This window comes from Anser brachyrhynchus (genome assembly GCF_964034855.1).
Source record: "Anser brachyrhynchus genome assembly, chromosome: 12".
Lineage (NCBI taxonomy): Eukaryota > Metazoa > Chordata > Aves > Anseriformes > Anatidae > Anser > Anser brachyrhynchus.
The window spans coordinates 10,084,798-10,105,423 of record NC_137707.1 but is presented as its reverse complement, the minus strand read 5'-3'; the positions used below and the strand labels follow the sequence as shown (position 1 = coordinate 10,105,423).

General features: G+C 43.5%; 1 protein-coding gene across 3 annotated transcripts in view; it reads right to left on the bottom strand.

Moving 5' to 3' along the window:
- Nucleotides 1-20,626, bottom strand: part of WTIP (WT1 interacting protein) — a 78,703-nt gene that overhangs the window by 36,864 nt on the left and 21,213 nt on the right. For 2 of the 3 annotated variants that reach the window (XR_013938517.1, XM_080552832.1), the window contains exon 2: nt 15,180-15,281. Coding sequence is in view for 2 of the 3 variants with exons in the window: in XM_080552832.1 (XP_080408958.1) it covers nt 15,180-15,281 (102 nt within the window). In the remaining variant the exon portion in view is untranslated. Of the gene's footprint in view, nt 1-3,565; nt 6,610-15,179; nt 15,282-20,626 lie in introns of those variants that run through there. The other variant, XM_080552833.1, reaches the window with a different exon arrangement.

The window sequence follows — 20,626 nt, the reverse complement described above, 5'->3', positions numbered from 1 at the left end:
ATTCCAGTAAAACTAAACGGAGGGAAAGGAGAAAAAAAAAAAGGCATTTAATCCCTTCTGCTATCTGGACATTCAGAGCAGGAATCTACCAGAGACCTGACAACTACCAAAAGTTAGGTGAATGAGGGCACTGCAGACCCCTCACCATTGCCACCAATTCCTTCTTGCAAGTCCTTATTCTCTTTTTCTTTCCAGTTCAGCCTCAACTAAAAATCATAGCTTAGCCTGGCTCTGAAGATGATGTTTGGAAACGTGATCAAGAGCTGGTACAATGAAACGAGTCAGATGGACAAATATCACCCCTGCACCGAGCGAGATGCAGCATCACCTTCTCTCCTACCAGTTTATGCATAAAAGTATGCTGAACACAAGGAATGGACACAGCCCAATCCTGTTGCAACGTGCAACAGTGCCTCAAGGGAGATGAGCAATTTCCCTAAACTATCTTCTGAGTTGTCTCAGAGAAACAAGAATGGATTTGCACAGGAACAGTTTACTTTCTTCCTCCCAGTAGCATCGTATGCGTCAGCACCACGCTGTGAGTAGCATCAAAGGGTGCTGCTGCTGGACCTAAACACGCTGGTAGTGCTTGAGTCACATCCAACACCAATGGCACCCATGCGTTTGTGAAATGAAGCTCAGAACGCTCACATTCTCATTCCAAGATAAATCTCTGCAATAACATGAGATTGTTGAGATTGGCAGTACCTAGAGATGGAATCTTGAGCAACAGCTTAAATTCTTTTCTTCATGTGATAATGGAAGTTCATCATCTGTAAAAGGGGAACTACATACATTCTGTGTGAGCACCAAAACTGCTAAGAAGTCTTAGACAGGTTAGTACTGGACAGTGGGGAAAAATCTAAATACTCTCAGGATGACAAAGCATTAAAATGTTCTGCCAGCCCTGAAGCACAGTCTTTGGGTTTAGATTACTTAGCAGGAAGTTTGAAAGAACTGGACAGAGAGACAACTCTTCCCTTGTTCACACTAGCGAATGATTACACTGATGTTAATAATGTCACTCCAGATTTATTCTGCATAACTTCAGGCAAACCTTGCAGCATCTTAGATGTGTTTTGGTGACACTCTAGTATACTTTGCTGTTGATAACATACAATTGAAAACTATAATTGTACTGAATTACTGACATGAAGAGGGGCTTGCCCAGCCAATTCAAAATATAATCAGAAAACTGCCCTCCCAAACGGCCTGTCCTTGATATTTTGTGGCAGCCTGACCCCAGTTTCCTGCACAAGGTCACATTAAAACTAAAAGCACAAGCAGATTTCAAGACAGAGCGCTGAATAGGCAGGACTCCTGATAACACACTTGCTTCTTCTGGAACTCAGGTACAATAAAGATATTGTTCCTTTAATGCTTAGATTTCCTTTTAAGAAGTATGTGAGGTTTCAGCCAATTCTCCCCAACGATTAGTTCAGGATGAATGTACTTAACTCAGGATTCAGCTGGAAAGAGCCCAAGTAGATGCAATCAATTTTCCACTAAATCCACTTCCTTCCCCGCTTCCCTACCCAGCATGAGACATCAGCTTGCCACTACAGCCAGTGGTGACTAAGACGATGAAAACCTCTGCCTTCATCCATGTTTATATCAAACTTAGTTATTCCCTCTTTTGATTTTCCCTGGTTTTGTTTTCTCATGTCCCATTCACTAGCCCAAACCTTGGGCTGGAAGACTTTGGGTGGAAAGGCAGCTATGGAGCAAACCACAAATGCGCTGGTTGCTATAAGCACCAAGTTATTCCTTATTCCCGTACAGAACCAGCTGTTGAATTTCACTGATAAATGGCAACTTTCCCCTCTGCACATCATTTACCCCAAGGTGTTAATGTGCCAGTTCTGTATGCCTGCATCTAAGCTGTACTCTCTCCCTGTCCAACACTGAATTATCTTCACCATCATCGTGTAAACGCCACAGTACTTCTGAGATATTAGCCACTGGCCACTTTATTTGAGCCAGCCCCATACACCACTGCCTGAAAAACAACAGGGATGATTTGCTACTAGAATTTTAAAAAGGTAAAAGACATCTTTTCTTTTTTCAAAATCAAGGCTTAGAAAACACAATGTCTGGCTCTCATCTACGTGCCTTCTTAAAGGTTTAAGTAGACAGCTTCCAACCTCATTTCTCCAAGTGTATAAACTCTCCTTTGTTGAATAACTTGCAGAAACTGCAAAAGAAGTCCTGCTGGCTGTGTATTCATCTAGAGCAGCAGTCTCCAAACTTCTTAGATCGTGCTGCCCTATCATTAAGAATTTTTTGAGCATGCACCCCTAACGTACATATACTTGTTCATAAATTATATAAAAAGGCTATGAAATTCTAAGGTTTTCTTCCTGCAACCCAGTAGATCATTTAGCACATCCCCCGGGATGCATGCACCCTACTGCTCTGGAAAACACTGGGTCGTTAATACTGATCCAGCAAATTGTTTCCATAGGCCTGAATTTACACTGCTGTGGTTCCTAACGTCAGGAATCCACTGACTCACTCTAAGCTATTTGCATTATTTCCAGGAAGAGTTTTGCAGGGACCGCAGTTGGAAAAACGACAGGGCAGTGTATCCAGGCAGCCAGCAAGGTAACTGAGGTCCTATGGCTGCATCCCACCCAATGTTAGGAACATGCCATACTTGCGATTTCAAATGCACCAATAGACAACCATTTACACACAGCAGACAGTAATCAAAACCGATTGCTAAATCCATCCATGGTTTTAAATCGGTATTAATCAAATGCCTTTGCTCAGGTACAATTAAAGAGCTGGCAGACCTCCTGTCAGCAGCTGTATTCTGCACGCAGGCAAGCACTGAGTCACCTACACCAAGCCAGCCAGCTGCGCTGGCAGACACCAGCGGTAACTGGTGATTTTATTTCTTCTTACAGGAAAAACTCTAAAAGTATCTTTCCTCAGTTTCTTTGCCTATTTCTTGCCTAGCTCATCATTCGCTTCTATCGTTATTATTCCAAACAGTGCAAATTCACAGGACTGCGGCAAACAGAGTCAAGGCTTGATAGTTTTAGGCAAGAAAAATCAGCCTGGGGGCTTGTGTGGGGGGAAAGGGAGAGAGAAGCAAGCCTCAGGAGGGAACCAGAGCAGGGAGCACTGCAGGAGGCAGGCAGGGTGCCGGGGCAGCCGGGAGCCTCTTCCCGAACACGGCCGGGCTGCAGGCGAGGGATGGAGGAAGAAGCAGAGGAGGGCAGGGCTAGGTACCAGCCAGCTGAGTCATGGGGGAAGCAGCAATCAGAAGAGATAGGGAGGTAAGGATGTGGTTGGTTGGGGCCCGGAACAGAAGGGGAAGGAATAAGTATTTTTTTTGGTGCATCAATAAAGGGAGCTCGTGCAGATGTAGCAGGATGGTGCACAAGGCAGCAGGGCGAGCCCTTGCAGGGTGCCCAGCTCAGATGCCTCCACGCCACCATCACTCCATGCAATGAACAGGAAGAGGGAAGAGAACATTTGTGAGACATGAAACCTGTTCTCATGAGCCTGCTGCTAATGCCACGAGGCAGTGAGCGCTCTCAGGGGACTCTGGAAATGATTTCACAAGGCCCCAGTAACCTCACAACCAACCAAGCTTACCATACGGTTTGAATGCATCTCAGAGGCCATGACTCCATCAGCAGCCTCTCCTACGCCCTCCTCCCAGATTGCATGAGGCAACAGGAGTACTTGCAAAACGGCTCAGCAGAAATTCCTTTGCAAGCATAAACAATGTTTACTACTTCTGGTAGGCTTCCACATCTCTTTAGTTCCATCACACAAATTAAAAGTTAAATGCAAACGTGCTGAGCTACACCTTCACCTGTTACTCTGCTCTGTGGGACGTGGCAGCAGACTTTGCCGTTTCAGCTCGGAGGGCTGTCGTTCTGTCACCCAAAAACAGCAATGTCACGGGCGAAATGCTGAAGCACCTGAGCCTCCACGGCCCCAAACGACAGTAGCAATTACTCTGGCCCAGGGCCACAGACCTGTTCCCTGAGCACTAAACAGCCGCGGGAAGAAGAGGAGAGCCAAGTACCAGGTACTTGCACAGAGCATTTATTAGGGGGTGCTGGCCCCAGCCAGACTGCTTCACCCTCAGCAGCCCAGCACCAGCTCGCAGAGGCGCGCTGATAGCGCAGCGTATCACATTGTCTGCTGGCTGCCAAAGCACACTGACTGTGCTCAATCAGATACTGGTCCTGCGAACTGCCAAATACAGTCAATAATCCTATAAATGGAGGAGCACTGAGTGCAGACTGGACATTGGCCATGAGGGAGGGCCGTGGTGGGGTTCTGCTTCAGGTTTGTTTTTGGAAAGGAGTTGTTGCACCTAATTCAGCACTGGGCGATTGAGTTTGCAAGCATGGAGATTTCTTATTTTTGTGCGAGTTCAACACAAGGCACCCACGGAGAAGCTTCACTCTAGTAAAACAGGAGTTTCTCATTAAAACCATAAATTAATTCCTTGCTATTTCTGGCATTGCATTCATAATTAAAATTACTTGCTTTTTACACAGGAACAGGCTCACCTAGGGAGCACTGTCAGTGTGAGTGGAGAAGACTCCTGATGCTCTGCTAAGAGCTAATGCTACTCCCCACAAAGGCAAAGGTACTTCGGCAGTAACCGGAACTGGATATGGCCACGAATGATGATAAATCTAAAAAGTCCCAGTAGAAGTTCTGCTCAAAGGCAGGATTTTCAGGAAATGAGATATTTATTGGAATGGGAAAAAATGCTTTCTGGGTAAGATCAAACATACCACGTTTTTCTCCTGCTCTGTGTTTAGAGTGAGAGAAGCAGAGAGGAAACCCTACCTGGGTTATAACCGAGCTAAAGTTTCCTGAGAAGTCTAAGGATGGGAGATGGCATCCACCACTGATAAATAACTCTGGAAAGTGACCTATAGAAGTCAATTTACCAGAACCAAGCTGGTTGTTTTATAACCGTAAGTTTATAAGCAAGCAAAACATTTGGCTCATGTCAAATACCAGGGGTCACCGAAGCACTTTCCTTGGTGCCCAAGGACAGCCCACTGGAGCTATAATCAGCCAATCCTCCCGAGTCCCGTCAGTTAAATGAGAAAAAATTTATGGTTGTTTATGTAGGCTTTGCGCCAAGCCCGTTTCTCTGATAAGCTTCTCTGGTGCATTTGTGTCTCACATCCGATTCAGAGAGTCTTCCGAATACTGGAAACAGCATTCCTTGGATACTTAAATTAAAAACACAATGTCGGGCTTGGACAGGGGAATGGGAACCCATGCACTAAGGGCTCTGGGGAACAGTGCTCGGAAAATAGTCTTTTTTAAATCTTGCATTAGTCCATGTATTTAATGACATATAATCCTCAAAATATTCTTTCACAAACTTTAAATACGCATTATTTGAGAAAGTAATTATTTTCAGTAGCACACTGCAACAGCTGTATGGCTTGGATGCCAGATACTATAAGTGGTTCCTCCCACAAATGCATCTATTTGTGATATAATTATTTCAGAATTTACATAACTTGTCACTGAACTGATACTTCTAACTCAGGATCTCAAATTCTCTTCAAAATATTAAGGAAATCAGCCCAGTATCACTCCTGTGAGATAGGCAGAAAGAATTAGCCACATAGGAAAAGCGAGACAGGTTAAGTGATCTGCCCAAGATGACAACAAAGCTGTGGTAGAGTGGAGCAAAATCCCATCCTCCAACTCACAGGGTGGATTTACTCCTTTGTGACCAACATGTTAATGCTTTCAGCTAAAATGCCTCTGTCTTTTGCTCACATCCTCTGCCAGAAGGAAGCTTGAAAGACAGAATGCTGAAGTCTTCCCTGTCCTCGCATGTCCAGGGACAGAAACACCAGGTCTGCTGCTGTTTATTTCATAAATGTGAAGACAAACTATACCAACAAAACCTTTTATTTTGTTTTGTACGTATGGAGATTCTGGGAAGCATAGTTCCTGGACTCATAAGTAGTAAAAGCATTTTTAAAGGTGGAAAGCAGCAGTGAAAACCTTCGATCTGTAAAATTATTTCGTAAGATAAAGCCCCAGCTGCTTTCTGCTGTTAAACGCCAATGACTTTTCAGGCCACATAGATGTGTCTCCCTTGAATGAAGTGGTAAACAAGAACTCCTAAGGATTAGTTGGTAACCTAGCCTGGATAGGAGACACGGATGAGGTACACACACACACTTTGTTAGAGAGCACATGGGGACAAGGACAACAGCAGTAGCAAAAACATGCTTCCACTTCATGATGCCTCCATCAGCAAGAGCTTCATGAAACATTTTACTGACAGATCCTGTCCTACTTTGGCAGGACTCGCAAGGCAAAGGTGAGAGGCGTGCATGTGGCCCGACATCCTGCCACCACAGTGTGGAGTATCACCAGAAAAAGGGACAGCAAGAAGTCCAAGACTAGAGACAGAAAACAGGCAACATGACTAAGAATAGAATATGATTTAGTTGAAAAAGTACAGGGGCAGCTTGGAAGAGCAGCTCTGTTGGTGAGAGAGGACGTAGTGAAGCTTCCATGGCTGCAAAGTGATCATAATCTTGCTTCCTTGGTAAGGGATATGATGGGCTGCCAGCAGTCTGGAGTCTTTAGACCCTGGGAACACAGGAATCCAGGAAAAGCGTAAAATACACATAACACTAGGCAAAGTGGAAAGTCATCGGGGTACAGTGAAATTTCAAACAGTGCAAAGAACAAGGGGGAAAGCTGACAAATTTCTGGATAAAGATGTACTGACAAGCAGTTAAATTAAGGTCTTTACTAAAGAAATTTATTATGCTCATTTGAAATGAAGAACAAAAGATGCCCGGAAATAATAGTCTGAATTCTTCAGTTGTAGGGTAGGTGCATGCTAGAGCAAACATAGGCAGAGCGAAGGAAGAACTAACCAAGGGAGACAGAAAGGTGGCTTCCCCCTCACAGAAAGTGCACGCGAGAAAAACTGAAGTCTAATTCTTCCAAGACACCAGGAAAAGGATCAGTTAATGCTGACCCACAAAGCACACCTCAAGTCAGCCCAGAGCAGGAATAGTGAGCTCCAAGCATCCAAAGGACAGGGACAGAGGAACGAGAGATTGAGCCAAATAAGAAGAGAATATGCAAGGGACACACATTTAGAGGGGAGGTCAACCACATGAACGTGGACATGTTTGTGTACACAGACAGGTTTGCACGTGAGGCACACATTTACTGGGATAGGCACTGGAAAAAACTATCAGTTGTGGGAGGAAGAACTGATTTACTGAGTGCTGAGGTGATGAAGGACAAAACTGATTAACTGGTACATGTGGACGTAGAGTTCGTTTATTGTTTAAGGAGTGATGATGACATTAAATTAGAAGTTCTTTCAGCAGGCTATAGCCTTCTAGGGTCTGGCTTTCAGATAAGTGACTGCTCTGAATACTAAAGTATTCACTAGCCTTTTGCAAAACACGTAAGAACAACATCTAGCAAAAACCTAGATCAAAGTTAAATGAAGCAAACTCCTCATCTCCTTTCATTTGTTTTCTTTTTTCCACTTTTTTTCCTCTCTGTTTTTCCCTTTGGTTTTAAGTAATACTCAGAAGTTTCAGAACCTGGAAATAGGAAGCAGAAACATCTGTTGATAATGTCAGTGATTTCCCTGTGCTCTGTTCTGGATTATCTGGATTTCTTCTCCTTTGAGAGATGAACCCAGCAGCACAAGGGAATCTGTTCTCTTGGAGAAATAGAGATGTTTTCCAAGAAAACATTTTAAATGGGCAGAGGGAAAGGCAAGAAAGAGAAGAGCAGAATGGAAAGATGGCAAAAACAGCAGAGATGTGGGCTTCTAAGACAATCAAGAGCTGCAGATAATAGATGTTGATAAGGAAACGGTAATTTTTGCAAATCTTGTTATGTGAAACAATAGGTGGCATTCCAAACAAAATTACATAAGTGATTAGGTTCCCTCTAGTATTTACCATAGCTCTTACAAATAAAAAACAGAGGCAGAAGCCTTCTTAGTGTATATTTTTTGTGTTTTACATATTTTCCAAACCCCGAAAGGATCACAGGCACTGTCTGTGATTGGTTCCACATTATTAATACAAAAATATTTCGGGAGGAATACATCTATGGTCAGTCAAGCAATGCAGAGAAAAAGTTTCCATCGTCAGTTGCCAGGCAACCCCCACCAATTAAAATAACCATCAAATGCCATGGATTTAATGCTAGAATAATTAATAGCAGAATGCAATTAATACCTTTCAAGGAAACAAGGAGACAGACAAACCAGTGGCCAACTATTCATCGCAATGCCCTCTTGTAATCAGAAATGGAGGACTGAAATGTTTTCCATTTCTCTGTTGGCTAGCTACTCAGGCAAGCGATACTCTGGGTTAAGATAACTGTAAGCGCATGTGTTTATCTTTGAGCATCTGAGGTGTCCCCCTGAAAGCAAGGGCACAGGACTAGGCTGGTCAGATGAGCTGCCCTTAAAAAACAGGTCCCACCTTGCATTTGAACTAACTTGATGTAAAGTTGTCACAAAAAGGAAAACCCTTCATGACAGAGCATCTATCATCTGTAGAAGGGACGCAGTCAAGGGACCGGTCCATTTATCTGAAAGGCAAGCACTTACATCAGTGCTGTGTCAGACCAAGGCTTCGCTGAGGCAGAAAGCAATAGGGAACAGTGCAAACTACAAAAACAAACAAAAAAACTGTACCCACAGCTAACTACATTCTACACAGAGGAGAGTTTCCTCCACCAGTTCCATCTCACACATTTCTGATAACCCATTCCCCATCCTTTCTCACGTCTCTAAAGCTTGGAGTACTACCAGATTAACAAGGGTTAAGATAAAGGAAATATTTTCCTACCAGTCAGTACCCAAAGGTACTTGGGCTCCTACAGGGGCTGGTATCCAAGCCTGACTGTTAACTACCAGGAGACAAGATTACATTCCTTTGCTAAGACTCATTCATGGTTCAGAGTCTTGCGCAAAGTAAACCCAAATGTCTGAAGCCGGCTGTCATCTCTATGACCTGACTGCCCCTTTTTTTTTTTTTTTTAAAAAAAAAGTGAGCACCTCCCTTTTGGTGAGTTTTGCATTAATGGGAACGTCTGGGACCGCAGCTACAGACATACCTGAAATAACTTTTCACTATCCATCTTGATAGGTGTTAGAACTGAAAGCACGGGGCTAAGTGCAGGCTGTAACTTATCCCAAAGACGCAGAATGACTCAGGCAGAATTCTCCACTCCTGGAGCAACGCTGCGAGTTGTCTCAGTTACACAGCTACACAAACTGCAATCGTAGCTGCATATACAGCCCCTGAAAGACTAGTGCTTCACAAACCCTGCGGTCCTTTTTCTTAACTGAACTCACACCTCTCCCAAGTGTTTAGCTTTCTCAGTGAATCATTCCTCAAAATAACCGCCTCACCACACAGCATCAGGAGCTCCTGCCAGCTCCAGTTATGGCTTGGAAATCACCAAACATTCAGGTGGCCGTAAATTCAATCTGAACACGGGGTCTGAGTCGGGGATGAGTAACAATTGCAGTTATGCAAGTTCAGGGCATCCAGCTCTCACGCTCCAGGCCACGGGGGTCGGGGAGGAATGTTCCCACATGCACAGCACTGAATCACCCGCCAGCTTGTCTTCCCCTAAGCACCAGGTATTAGCCAATGGCTCTGGCAGGATTACAGACCAAAAATCCCAAAATTCCAGTCTGCTCTGGTCTGACAGTATGTGGTTAGAAAACTGCAGAGAGAAGTGTGCGAGGACATTAGCTACCCAGTAGACTTTCACTGCACAGCAATGTACCCCTTGAAGCAATACTCATTAGCTCCTCCGCCTTACACGTCCTCAGTGTTTTCTCACTGCCCAGAAGAGCTGCATGAAACAGCGGTAGGCAGATGAACAGATACTGACGCTACGACTCAGTCACCTAAGATTTGGCCACGAGGCACTGAGTTAAAAGAGTTAAAAGCCAACAACACACACATTTGTACCACTGTGACTACCAACCCATCAGTAGATGAACAATACAGGTAACAGATTTGACGCTGAATTTTGTTTTATTCTACATGAACATTGCATTCACAGATAATTTAATTTAAAATTCTGAATCAAGTATTGGCAATAGTGCAATCTGCATGCAGTGACTCACACTAGACTTATAAATAGGCTGTGAGGGACAGAACAAATATGGATTGAAAACCAAGACAAACCTTCCACTGGGAAGTTTGCTGTTTTATTTTTGTTTGGTTTGTGTTTGTTTTTTTTTTTAAACTCAGCTACCTTAAGATGTTTTGTGCCTTACCACTGCCAAAAGCAAACAAAGGGTCAACCAGGGGCAGCAAATACGCAAAAGAACATTTCCAGTGTCACAAGGAACTTCTCAGTACAAGCAGGGACATAATCAACCTTCTATTAATACACATTTACATACAGAAGCAATCAGTGGCTTCAGCAAGAAGGCAGCTGTTGTCTCCAAGATGTAATACAAGTGTAAAGAAAGGTTGCATCTACAGCCACGAACTGACTCCTCTTTCACACCAGCTGGAGAGCATGGGCTAGTTCACAACTGCGCTTCGTACCTTCAGGGCAACAATACCTACTGCTACAGTCGTCCCACTTGGACCTTTTAAAATGAGTGTGCTGTCATCCTTCACCGTAACCCTTCTCTTAGAGCTTGTAGCAATGAGGTTGGGGAAGTCTGGACAAAGGCTAATGCTGATGCAGCAGCAGCACTGTCAGTAATCAGCTGAACTGTGATACCTCCACGAGCTGTCCCTTAAAATGAAACTGCTGCAAAAAACCCCCATGAGTTTTCCAGTCTAATCAATACCTACTAGGTAAGAAATAAGCCGCATACCTTCGGGATTATACAGTTTGCTTTAGGCTTCTGATTGATCTTGCAGTGATTTCCTGTGCCTTAAAACCGGTGGCAAAAGTGCAAATTAAAGACGAATGGCATGCTCAAACATTTGACTTCCAAGAACAGAATGTGTCCCTGTTTTTCATGGTAAAATACATCTCAGCTTTTTGAGCCTGAGACTTCCAACCCTTAGCTCTGCAAGTACCACATGAAAGTAACAAATATCAAACTGGTACCTCCTCAGCACAGAAATTTATCTTTACTGCAGTATCTACAATCATTGCCACTGGATTAAAATATTCAGCCTGAAAAGATATGCTGTGGGTGGCACTACGATTTGAGCATTGCTGTGCCCCCTGAAACCTAGAGGTGCCCGGTAAGTTATTTTCTGTAACAAGCAGCAAACAGATCCTATTAATTCCTCCAACCAACCACCCTCACTGAGGGCATGCACGTGACCTGGCATTATTTTAATTATCCTTCAAGAAATCCTGTCATGCTCTGAAATACTACCAAGAGGAATTAGATGATGAGCTTTTCAGACATTTTTCAGCTCTTGTCTACCATAAGTAGAATTTGCAACTGAACTCCTGCCAAAACTAAAGTTTTACACTTAACGGAAGGGACAACGTATAGTGTTGCCTAAATTCATCTTATTTAAGATTCAGCAAAGCATGCTTACATATGAGTAATGTAACTTATTCAAGCACATTTAAGCATTTTGCTGAATCAAGGCCTAAAAAGAGGTTTCACTGGTGTTAGAGCTAAAAGAAGATTTGAATCTACATTTAAAAAGCATCCTAACAAACTTCAGTTGTTTTCTGCAGGAAAACTATCTGAGGATAGTGATCTACATTTAACTACTTGGTCCCAGCAAATGATCCCATTTTCTCCAGGAATTGTGTGACACATTGACAGGCATCAAAAAGGGCAGCACTGGGGAAAGCCCTGTGCTCCCCTTGGAAGGCACAGGATGGCCCATTCTGCCACACGCTGCCCTTTTCAACCACAGTACCTTGGTAGATCATCTTTAGCACTGAAACCAAAGTTAAACTTAAAGAGATACCTAATAAAGGAATCTGACTCTGCCAGAGCTTTGTTCTCATGGTCTCTTCCCATTTATCTGCCTAACAGCACTTGTCTTGCTGAGCTGAAAATACTCACTGCTGAGCACTGAACTGAGGCCTTTGGAGGCTCTCCTACTCATCATCACATTTCAGTCTGAGTGGTCTCCAAACCACAGCTTTTCCCAGGAGTGCAAAATATACTTCATTGTTGTTGGTTAAATATTGGGCTTTTATCTAAATCAAATGTCTTCAGGTACAGAATTTTTCTTCTTCGGTTACTGACTTACTTTCTAGGTCTGCTATATTCCAAGGTACCTGCTATAGGGTAGTTTGGATCACTCTTCTTATTTAGAAAGAAATGGAAAAAAGGCAAGTGTGTAATCTTTATCTCAGATTTCCAAGTATAAATAAGAATCTGCACAGAAACTGTCTTAGGCAACCACTAATGTACTCCTCTACTCTCCCGTCAAAGGCATAGACCGTAATGGCCAGGAGGAACATTAGCCTGTGGGATGTGACTTCCTGCCTAACAAAGGTCATTAATTATCAATTATCACTCAGTTACCTGTGTATTGAATCCAAAAGCTTGGCTCAACTTAAGACACTTTCCAAAGGACATTTGGTCTTAATTTGAAAGCACCGAAGAACACACAATCCGTCACTTATCTTGCTGTTTTGTTCCAGCAATTAATCATCCTCCTTATACAAAATGTCTCTTTGATTCCCTATTTGAATTGTGTAGTTTCAGCTTCCAGAAGAAGTCTGTCTTGCATTTGCCTCTAGTATGCATGAAACCACTTTCTAATGCTGTTTCCTGGTAAAAGCTGATTACCAGTTCGAGCCAAGTTCCTCCCCCTTTATTATTTCTAATACTCAAAATACACTGGGCTCTCATGATTATCTTTTCTCCAGGCTTTTATCACCTGCGTAACTCCTCCTATCAGATCCTCTCCAGTTCTTCCTCATCTTTTTGAAAGCCAGCATCAAAACTCGAGCACAGAACCCTCAGCTGGGTCTCACATTCAAGGTAAAATGAACCCCTCCGTTCATAAACTCCAGTACTGTGAGAAGCTCATGTTCAGTTGCTCATACGAGATGTCCAGTAAAGCCTTCTCAGCAGCACATTCCAGGATGCAGCTCCCACAAATGTGACCTGCATGCCTCATTCCCAAGGTCTGGATCTACCAGCTGCACTGTCCCAGAAGTTAATGCAACATCCCCGCTCTGGCTGTGCTCACTTTGATACTATTCAGGAGCGGAGCTGAAAGGAAAAACTCTGCTTTTGACTCACAGTCGACCATAAGTTTTGATCAAGTATTTCACCTGCTGCTGCTATATTAACAGCTTAGATACCTTCCAGTGCTTAACATAAGAAAGGCCCCACACGCTCCCCTTTCATCAGGTTTGTATCGGAGGTTGCAGACAGAAGGAAATCCAAGCACTTCTTGCTTGCAAAACCTCCTGGCAGATAATAGCTGTGCTCTCCAGCCCATGAACAGCACAGCGAGAAGCCCAGAGACAACCTGGAGCACTGTTTCCTCATGCATGTGTGTGACTGACTCACAGAAAGTGGTGTGAATCACAGAATTCCACCAGCACGGTGGGGTGAGGCAGAGTTACGCTCTGAAAGGGCACGTCTCAAGTCGCCCTCTGTTAGATGTATACTGGCCACACACAGCTCGCCCGGATGGTCACAAAAGCTCGATGTACTTTCAGATAGTTAAGTTGGGATTGTGTTTTGCTGTTAAAATACATTCCCCAGCCCTTATATATTCTTCTGGGGAAGAATGTGACACTTGTGTACAGGCCCCTGTGGCAACAAACACACATCCTGGCTACTTTTAAAAAGAGTCTGCCCCACAGAGGAAGCTGGAACTCACCCATGCAATTAGGCTAGGTTAATGTTGGCGATGAGCAGATAGATATTATCCGATATCGTATTTTGTAATCCTTTGCTAAGCAGGATGCTGAAGCACTTCGTTTACTCTGGGAGCCAACAAAATAGCTACTCATTCAGTGTCAGGCTTGAACAAAGTCATGAGTGATCCCTGAAGCTCTGAGACAAGTTTATTCTAGAACCTGGTAATGGTCCAGAGCGATTTATAAAGGTCACTGAACTCTACGTTCAGGTTGTAGGTTTCTTTAAACAAATATTTACTTATCTGTACAAATCTCAGGAGAAAAGACAAGACTTCTCCTTTCAGAAGTGAACTTCACAATGGTTCTTTTCATTATAAACTTACTTAGTTCTATGCCAATAATCTTTTACTCTTTTTCTAATCCTTAATTAATCCTTTTTATAAACAATTCACACTCAGCACATTCTGCTCATGGTAAATCTTTTGCTACGTATATTTATCACAACAAGATCTTCAATATCCAGGCAGATATTAACAACCTAAGCAAATGTGTGGCTATATCAAGGAAAGTTACCTGACTCCTGAAAATGTGTTCTCATACTTCCCTTGAACTTGGTGGGGAGTCTGAGAGTGCTCGGCACTTTCAAAGACACTGAGAAAGTTTCCAACTTCACTTTAATGCCCAACTAAAAGGAAGCACTTCTGAAAGTGCTGTCCTGTATTTTCCAAGCCCTGTTTTCCCTGGCAAAGCCATGACTTCCTCAAATCACAGAGTGCATCACTCTTACATTCAAATGAAAAAAAAGGAACCTGAAAAGGTTCTGAGAGTAGCATGGAGACAGTGATTTACCCACACAGCTTTCCTCTGAAAAATCAAAACATTGTAATAGCTCAAGGGGTTTCAACTCACAATTACTATTTGTTTTTATCACATTCAAACATAAGAAAACAATTTTTGAGCTACATACACACATACACACAGAAGTTACAAATATGTGTTTGACTGGAGCTGAATTTCCAAATAGAAAGTGAGGGAAAATGGGTTTGGCTGCACAAATTTTACTGTTTTTCTGTAAAAGTAATAAATATGCATTACAGTTTCATAAACAAGTGATTTAAAGTATGTAGTGCTTATAAAAGCCAGGTTGAAGCCGTTTTGTAAATGCAGCCCTTAAAACAACCAAATACTACTTTTTTGGCCTGTCACTTAAGAAAAAAACATTGAACACTTACAGATGGTAAATAAAAAATAACTCTTGAAGCTGGACTCTTGCATGGGAATTTTGCCTCAGGAAACAAGCAAGATGAGGTCTCACCTTGCACACTGGTTGCTACAGGAATATGTATTACAAAAGGAAGCCACTTAATAAGGCTATAGTAAGTCTGACTTACCACAAGAGCAGCACGTGAAGCAGTTGGTATGATAGAGGTTACCCATCGCTTGGCAAGCCTGGCTCGCTCCATACACACCTTTTCCACATTTTATACAGATACCTACAAAGAAGAAACAGAATGAACGTTAGAATTCTCTGCAGCTCCTAAAACCAGCTCTGGGCCATTGATTCATGGCACTCACAATACCCTCAAATCAATGAGCTCCTCTACATCAATAGATTCAAGTACTCACTCAAGTCAGCAGCAGGCAGCTTGTGTGAAATAGATGCATTGAAATTAACCCAAAATAAAAGGGGGAAGTAGAGGGGGGGGCAGAGCCTCTGCTAGTGATTCAACACATAGAGACTGAGGCTGGCTAAACACAGAAATCCCAGAAAGACAGGTGAAATCACAAACAGAACAGAAGATCTGCATGGCCTCTGTAAATAACTGAATTTGCTGAAGAACTAATCTAGTGAGACCTTCATAACTAAGTGCTCCACCATATTACGTTCAGTAATCACTAATGAAACAAAAATTAGGCCCAAAATGAAAACATTTCTTCTCTTTGACCCTCTTCAGAAACACGATACATCAGCAGTGCTGGCCCACGGTGGAAGCCATGCAGCGCAGGGAGATGGGTCTTTGTCCATTGGATTTAATAATTAATTTTCCATGAGTAGTAATAAGCAACCTCATAAACATAACCTGGGAGCTTACAAAACAGAAGAGCAAGGCATCTGCCTTCCTAAGGGCAAGAAGTCCATGTGGCAGTTTTGCAGTGGGGTCAGAATTCACCTTCACTGCTTGAGCTTGCTCTTGGTGAAGCTGGGGATGCCTCTCAGTCTGCAGGAGATCAAAGTACAAAGAGCCAACACAGTGCTGGCAAATTCAGCTCTTAGTCCCACACAGGGCATTCACTACAAAGAGGAAATGAAATGCTGGAGAATCTGCATCCTTCCACATACTCAGAAGCACTAAGTTTATCAGAGATGCCCATTGGTCTCTACTGTTGCTGTACAGTACATCTCAAAATAAAGGTGTGATTTTGGAAATACAGTAGAAAAAAAGTGTTTTCTACCTCTCACAACTTTTGAATGAACCTGTTGTGCTCATGTGCTGTTTGAGGCCCTCTTTCTACAGATGCATGCGCTAATACACTTGAAAGTCTAGCAAATCAAGAACTAAAAAAAAAAATCAGGCTTTAATCACCCAGAATTTTCCCCTGCTGTGCTGTGAACATTTTACATGCACATGCATTCACATACACGCACAGAAGATATAAATATTTATATAACATTAATATATTATGAGCTGGTAGAAACTTAAATAGCAAAAAAAAAAGCCCGAAGTTAATTAAAGTTAATATTGTCAGATACCAATGTCCCAAGCTAAGCCTGTAACCCTGAACCAGCTGTCAGCTATATCCATCAGTTCACTGCAAACAAAGTGTTGGGAAAATATTCTGGTCCTTAGACAAGCTCAGCTCTGACACAGGACATGGAAATTTCAGCATATTTGTTGCCTTATCCAAGGCTGTTATGTCTACTTATTTGTAGCCAAAGGTTATGAAAAAGGTCTGCTATTTGCAATGAGTTAATGGTTAACTGCTGATGAAAGATGGCTATTGATTACTGGGGACACCGATCAGAAAACGCATCCCAGCACCAGCACTACAACCAAACCAAACAGCCAGAGCAACCCACAAACCTACTGTGTCTCCTCACGTGCTACAAGCCCTGACACAACTGTGGTCCCTCCTGGCCTCAGAGAGAGGAGAGAGAGAGCAGAGAAGACGGCCTTCACTTCTGAAATGAGCAATTTCAGCATAAGGTCATGATACAATATTTGTCTACTCTTGGTAATGGAGCCAGAAGGGAGCTCTTTCAGAGCTCCCCAGCTGTCTGCACCTTTCTTGCCCATCTCTTCACACCAAATGTTTACCTAAGACAGATGGCTATTGCTAGCCTGGCTGGGAGGTTACACAGAAACCTACCTTTTCCTATTTACACTTAATTTTACTCCGAGGATAGCAGAAATCCAGTCTGTAATTCTTACATCTCTATGAGTTCTCGCGCACTAATCTACTGCAGCCATAAGCCTCTGATAAATGAAGTTATTGCCTAATTTCTTTGCCATTGCTCCACTGAACCGTCAGAAGCAAAAGGATTTATTGTGAATGTTAAACTTACATTGGCCTTTGCAGCAAGTGGTTCGTTAAGAGCAGCTGTCAGTTTGTTAACTCATTTTCTCTAAAAGACCAGTCATTAGCTCCAGGAATAAATGACCACAGAGACCATTAGCATACTAAGAAGGCACATGTATAATTCCAAAAGTGTATTTTGGAAAATATATACGCAGCTGTGCTGTGAGCATACAGTGAGCTCATAACTGCCTAGGAAAAGCACTGATTGCACGGCTGTTCAGGTCTGGTTTTCCACCAGTCACAGCCCAGACCGCACATTGCAAGCTTGTGAAAGCCTTGACATAACAGCTACATCACTTTTTTTTCCAGATTTATTTCCAAAGCTTGTTAAACTGCCTGTGAAGAATGTTCTGTTACAGAGCAAGCACGTCTTATTTCTGACACCTCACTTTACGTGACTTCACATCAAGTGTTTCAGCCTTCGTGCAACTCCTTACCCCTCGCACCGCCTCGACTCTAAGCAGCCAACGGCACCTCCAGATCCTTAGCACACCAACTGCTGCATTTTCACCCAGGTCTACTCTCCTACAGAGCTGGTCTCTCTCTTCAGCTGGGAAAAGACGTTACAAGATCTTTCATATACATGAATTCTGCACAAAGGTTTGCTCAGCTGGAACAAAACATTGCAGCCTTCTTTAGCTGACGTTTCTATCCTTACACAGTATTTAACTAAAATTGGAGAGAAAAAAAATACTAAACATACAAGCACTGTGGACCTCAGCAAAAGTTCATCAATAAAAAAAAAAGCAATGCTAGAAAGAGAAGGAGCTCCCTGAGAGTCCCTACTAGAGTTAGCTGCAGCATGTTGCCTGCACTCCCCACACCTGTAACCAGCCCACTCCATTGACCTTGACTGTACCGTACAGTAACAGAGCCACCAGAACAGCAATGCTCTCTGGCTAGCACACACATTAGCAAATCCTGATAAAAGCACCACAAGAAAGTAAGACAAAAATTTTAACTAGCCTAGACATGTATTTTCTGTTGCAGTCAATGATTTTGCTCCAAGACCTGAGACCATAACATGACACAGTATAATGGGCAAAGGGTCCAGCAGCAACCTAGAGAAAACATTAGAGCTATGCAGTAAGCCTGCTGTAACATAGGTGTAAGAGTTCCTTGCAGTAGCCTACATGTTCTAAGCTCAGTTTGAGACCTAGACATCAAGTTCAGGGATGATCTTTCTCCTGACAAGCCTTTGCAGTGTCCTTTTGAGCATTCAGTACAGGTTGCAGACTGGTACCTCATACAGATTTCACCTAGTTTTAGGAAAAAGGCAGTAGCCAAGAGGTGAGATGTCCTATATGTAATGGGAGATGTATAATAACCTTTTGGCCAGGCTTTGTCCTCATGCACATGTGGAACTCAACCCGCACCTAATTCCATCCTCACTTAACCTGAGTCAATGGTTTAGCACAACTACAAGAAAAATGGTACCATATGGCCCCTCTCGACTTCAGCAAGCAGCAGTTGCATGAGCCAGAGGGAGAATCTGGCTATCGCATTCCCTGACAGCACGCCACAGCTCAGGGATGAGCTGCAGCTTTACTGCCTTACAGCCATACCGTATCTCCAGGATAAGTGCTACATGCTGCCTACAGTAGGAAACAACCATGCCCTGTCGTCAAGAGTTATGGTAAAGCTAAAATTAACAACTAACACATGGCACAGATGAATCCCTCCCTGCCTCTGCAGTTCCGTTCATGCTGCAGGGCTGGGAAGATGGTGGGTGAAATTTACCCTCGGGCTGCTGCAAAGTCCCATTTTCTCTATTCTCACAGGGAAAGACTATCTCTACAAACATCCACAACAAATTTTCTATAATTTTGGCTTACTCAAGATGTGGGGAATGAAAACCTACAGCCATCAATCAGGAAGAACAAAGAAACTGAACTGCAGCCAACTGTGAAAGCAGGACTGCGGAGGGGCTGTGCTAGCCGTCCGTGAGCCACAGACCACTGGAGGCGTTCCTGCAGCCTCTCACACCTGGGCAGGTTTTACACAGGATGTTGTTACTACCTTTAATAAATATTCTGCTAAGAAGCTGGGTAAATATGGAAGCATCAAAGGTGCCTTAAGCTGGCCAGCCATGCTGTGTGCAGCGCTACCTGCCTGAGCTGACGGTGGCTACTGTGCAGACATCCTGGGTTGCAGCAGCTCCGGATGCCGTGAGGTGACTTCAGCAGAGAAAAATGCTCCCTTCCTTCCAACAAACACAGGAGGAGGGATGTTCCAATGCACACGTCATCCCCCAGTCAGAGTCTTGATAGAAAAAACAAGGCACCTATACAGGACATGGGCAGAGGCTCTTCGCAGCAGGCAGGGAGGAGCTGGGAACCCTCTGCACCCCAGCCCTTGCCACCACCAGGAGCTCTCACTGAAGGGCTTGAATTTGTCACCTAGCCCGGCAAATTTTTCAAGGTTTGATTACCCAACATGAAATCTGACACATGCAAGTTAAAAAATATACTCTGGACACACTCAGCAGCAACATAATTGCATGAAGAATTGGGCTTAGCCTTTTTGGGATAGGTATGAGGGAGGCACCATCTGGGTAAGCTACCTTACCCGGGGAAGCTTTCCCCCCAGGGAAGATCAAAAGAGATCACAACTTCATTTAAAGTTGAAAGTGACAGACTGAGACAAGTGGGAAACGCTCAGGTAAACTTTTTGAACTCCCTCCCCAGGCACAGCCTGTCCACAGCTGGAGCCCCAACACCTCGTGGCCGGGAGGGACCTGGCCCTGGCCAGCAGCACAGCCTTGGTTTGCAGATACCCACACACGGGGCTGGAGCAAGTTAAACTAGGGGGGGGAAACGGGCCACAACACCACCTAATACAAGTCCCAGCTTAATCTAAACAAGAGCAGAAAGCTCCTTGCTGTCATTATTAAACTTTTTTTTGACATCGCCCCCAACCTAGTTTTCCTCCTCACAGAAAGATCATAAAAATGTCATCAGTAAACTACTCAGGCTCAAGATACCTACACACCAACTTGACAAGGTCTCTATCACTTCTGTGCCCTCATACTGCAGGAGGCCTTACTCAATTTACAGGTTTGGTGCAGAGAACTTACTCAGAAAATGGAAATTAGACATGAATTTCTGTCCAGTTAAAATGCGACGAAGCTCACATTCACTGAAAAGTTTTGTAGAAGCAAACTATGTTCAAGTTTCAGCTCCTGGAAAAAATACCTTCACTCTGCCTGTTACTTAACAAGGCTGTGGCTTGCACAGAACAAAGCTGGTGGGAGAGGTCA